This window comes from Brassica napus, chromosome C3 (genome assembly GCF_020379485.1).
Source record: "Brassica napus cultivar Da-Ae chromosome C3, Da-Ae, whole genome shotgun sequence".
NCBI classification, from domain to species: Eukaryota; Viridiplantae; Streptophyta; class Magnoliopsida; order Brassicales; family Brassicaceae; genus Brassica; species Brassica napus.
Window position 1 is genome coordinate 55,057,711 of NC_063446.1, and position 2,670 is coordinate 55,060,380.

Genomic DNA, 2,670 nt, shown 5'->3' on the forward strand with positions numbered 1-2,670 from the left:
TCAAAGGTGTGCAGGGGTACGACATAAATGAGACCAATGTCCCTTAGTACCGCATCTGAAACAAGCCTCTTCTTGCTTCTGGGAGGTATTTCCTTGGTGTTCTTTTCCCTTAGGGGTTTGCTCAGAGCGGACCCACTGGATTGACTTCCTATCTTGTGGATTGTACTTTCGTCGTCGTCCACAATAGTTTTGACGACCGCGACCCCGAAAAGTATTATTTTCCTTGAGTGGTTTCTTCGCATCAAATGCGTTTGCTTCATGAAACGGTTTAGAACCAGTTGGACGAGTCATGTGATTCTTGATCAGAAGCTCGTTGTTCTTTTCTGCTATGAGAAGCGCTACAATCAATTCCGAAAATTTGGTATATCCCCGCAACTTGTACTGTTGTTGCAGGGTGATGTGGCTCTTGTGGAATGTGGTGTATGTCTTCTCAAGCATTTGAGATTCGGTGATCATTTCACCACAGTATCTCAATTTGGCCACAATTCCTAACACAGTAGAATTGTAATTCATCACTGTCGAAATCTTGGAATCTCAGACTCTGTCATTCATCCCGAGTAAGTGGAAGTGTTATGTCTTTCTGATGATCAAAACGATCTTTCAGAGACTTCCATAGCTCTTTAGGGTCTCTCATGTTGGCATAGTCATAAATAATACTTTCATCAAGGTGTCTTCTAAGGAAGATCACCGATTTAGCCTTTTCTTGAGGCGTTGAAGTATTATTCTCTTTAATGGTCTGGGATAGACTAAGAGATTCAAGATGAAGTTCAACATTTGTAACCCATGAAATGTAGTTGGTACCGGTGATGTCTAAAGCGGGAAATTGGAGCTTCTTCACGTTTTCCATTTGTATTTCTAAGACACAAAATAATATATTTTATTAGAATTTCGTAATTTTAAAACGAACCATTTATATTAATAATACACACGATTACAAGGAGAAACAACGCATAGAAAAGTAAACCAACATTAAGCGTAAATTCTCCAGGAGCAAATTCTCCAATAAAAAAACCGAACATAGAAACAAAAATAAAAATTGCACATAAGACGAAAAATATGCGAATCATCTTTCTTGCAATGAAAAACCAGAATGGAGCGATTTGAAAATATTTGAGAGAAGTTGAAATGTTTTGGATGAAATAAATGAGTGAAGTATGAGTGTATTTATAGATGAAAAACACAGTTTATAGCCGTTTGAAAAGGGGAAAATTTTTGAAATTTTTCTTTGTGACCGTTGTGGTTAAGTCGAGCGCACCAAAAATCAGTCTGTAAATATCGTATTAAACCGTCAATCAAATTTATAAAATTTCATAAAAATTAATAAAAGTAAAAAATTATGGCAATGGAATATTTATGTTATGACAAAAAATCATGCGACGGCTCAGCCGATCAATGCAGAGTAATAAATAAAGTATACGGCGGCTCGGCCGACCAATTAACAATAAATAGAATATAAGGCGGCTCGGCCGACCAATAAATTAATTAAATTACTAATAAATAATATAAGCGATATTCCGACCATTATAACATGATATAAATAATAGTAGAGGCGGTATACCGACCATTATAGCAGAGTATAAATGATACAAATAAATTTTATCAAATTGGAGAACCATCGTGCTGATAACGTGTTCTGAAAAGAACCGGAATTTTATTGTATCGCGAAATTTTAAGTAGGGCAAAATTTTATACCTGCAGAAAGAAGATAACACTAATATATGATAAATATGCGAAAGAGAATACTTGTTATGAAGAGGGAAAAGAGAGATGAGATGTGTTACAAATGATCGAAATCGATCGTTTATATAGAAGTTAAAAAGTAAAGTTACTGTATATGCATAGTGACAGTAGACCCCACATTTGTTTACAAAATCAACAATTGAAGCGTCTCCTGCCATATTTGACTTTTGTAACATAAAGATGAATTTAACATTTAAAATATGTATTCTGAAGACAATTTCCTAATCTGATATAAAAAATTATTTTAATACCTCTCCAGATTTTTTTTAAAAATGTTAACAAAAATTATTTAAATGTCATGCAAAAATAATTGAAATTAGTTTATATACATCATCTTTTACAATGTTAACAAAGATGTTTCAGAGATTTTAAATAAATTATCTACCGAATAACTTGAACATATTATAAGTTATTCTGAATACATAAAATGATATTTAAAGAAAACTATGATATCAAATATAGTATACATGAAATAAAATTGACAGTGGGGCTGGAGAAATGTCCTAATGTCAATTTTGAGTGTAAATTTTGTTTGTCAAGAATTTATTTTTACTATAAAAATAAATCATATAACTTTAGTTCTAATCTGGCTGGAATAGCAATCACTGAAACAAATAAGATATTGTTACTAACAAGTTATTTGGCAAACATATTTCTCAGTAAAACAATATATGTAACTATGTGTCTTCATTTTGAATATTTGTTATTGATATGGTTTGTGGTTATTCTCATTTTACTTATATTATATATTTTAAAAGTTTATGGAAATCAAAATATATGAATTTTCTTCTCATTTAAGTTTACTTTGATGATACAAGAACTTCTTTTATAGTACAATAAAATATTTTATATAAAAGTATAATTTCTACAAAGTGGTATACTTTTTTAATATAAAAAATTTCTGATAATGATTTAGAACATGCATTAAAT

At 31.4% G+C, this 2,670-nt stretch overlaps 1 protein-coding gene across 1 annotated transcript; it reads right to left on the reverse strand.

The window, feature by feature from the left end:
- Positions 1-847, reverse strand: LOC125583181. The gene is made up of 2 exons (XM_048749788.1): positions 595-847; positions 1-488 (listed from the first exon to the last, which is right to left on the reverse strand). Exons 1-2 carry the CDS (start codon positions 845-847, stop codon positions 1-3), a joined length of 741 nt encoding a protein of 246 aa, XP_048605745.1.
- Between the last annotated feature and the right edge of the window lie 1,823 nt (positions 848-2,670).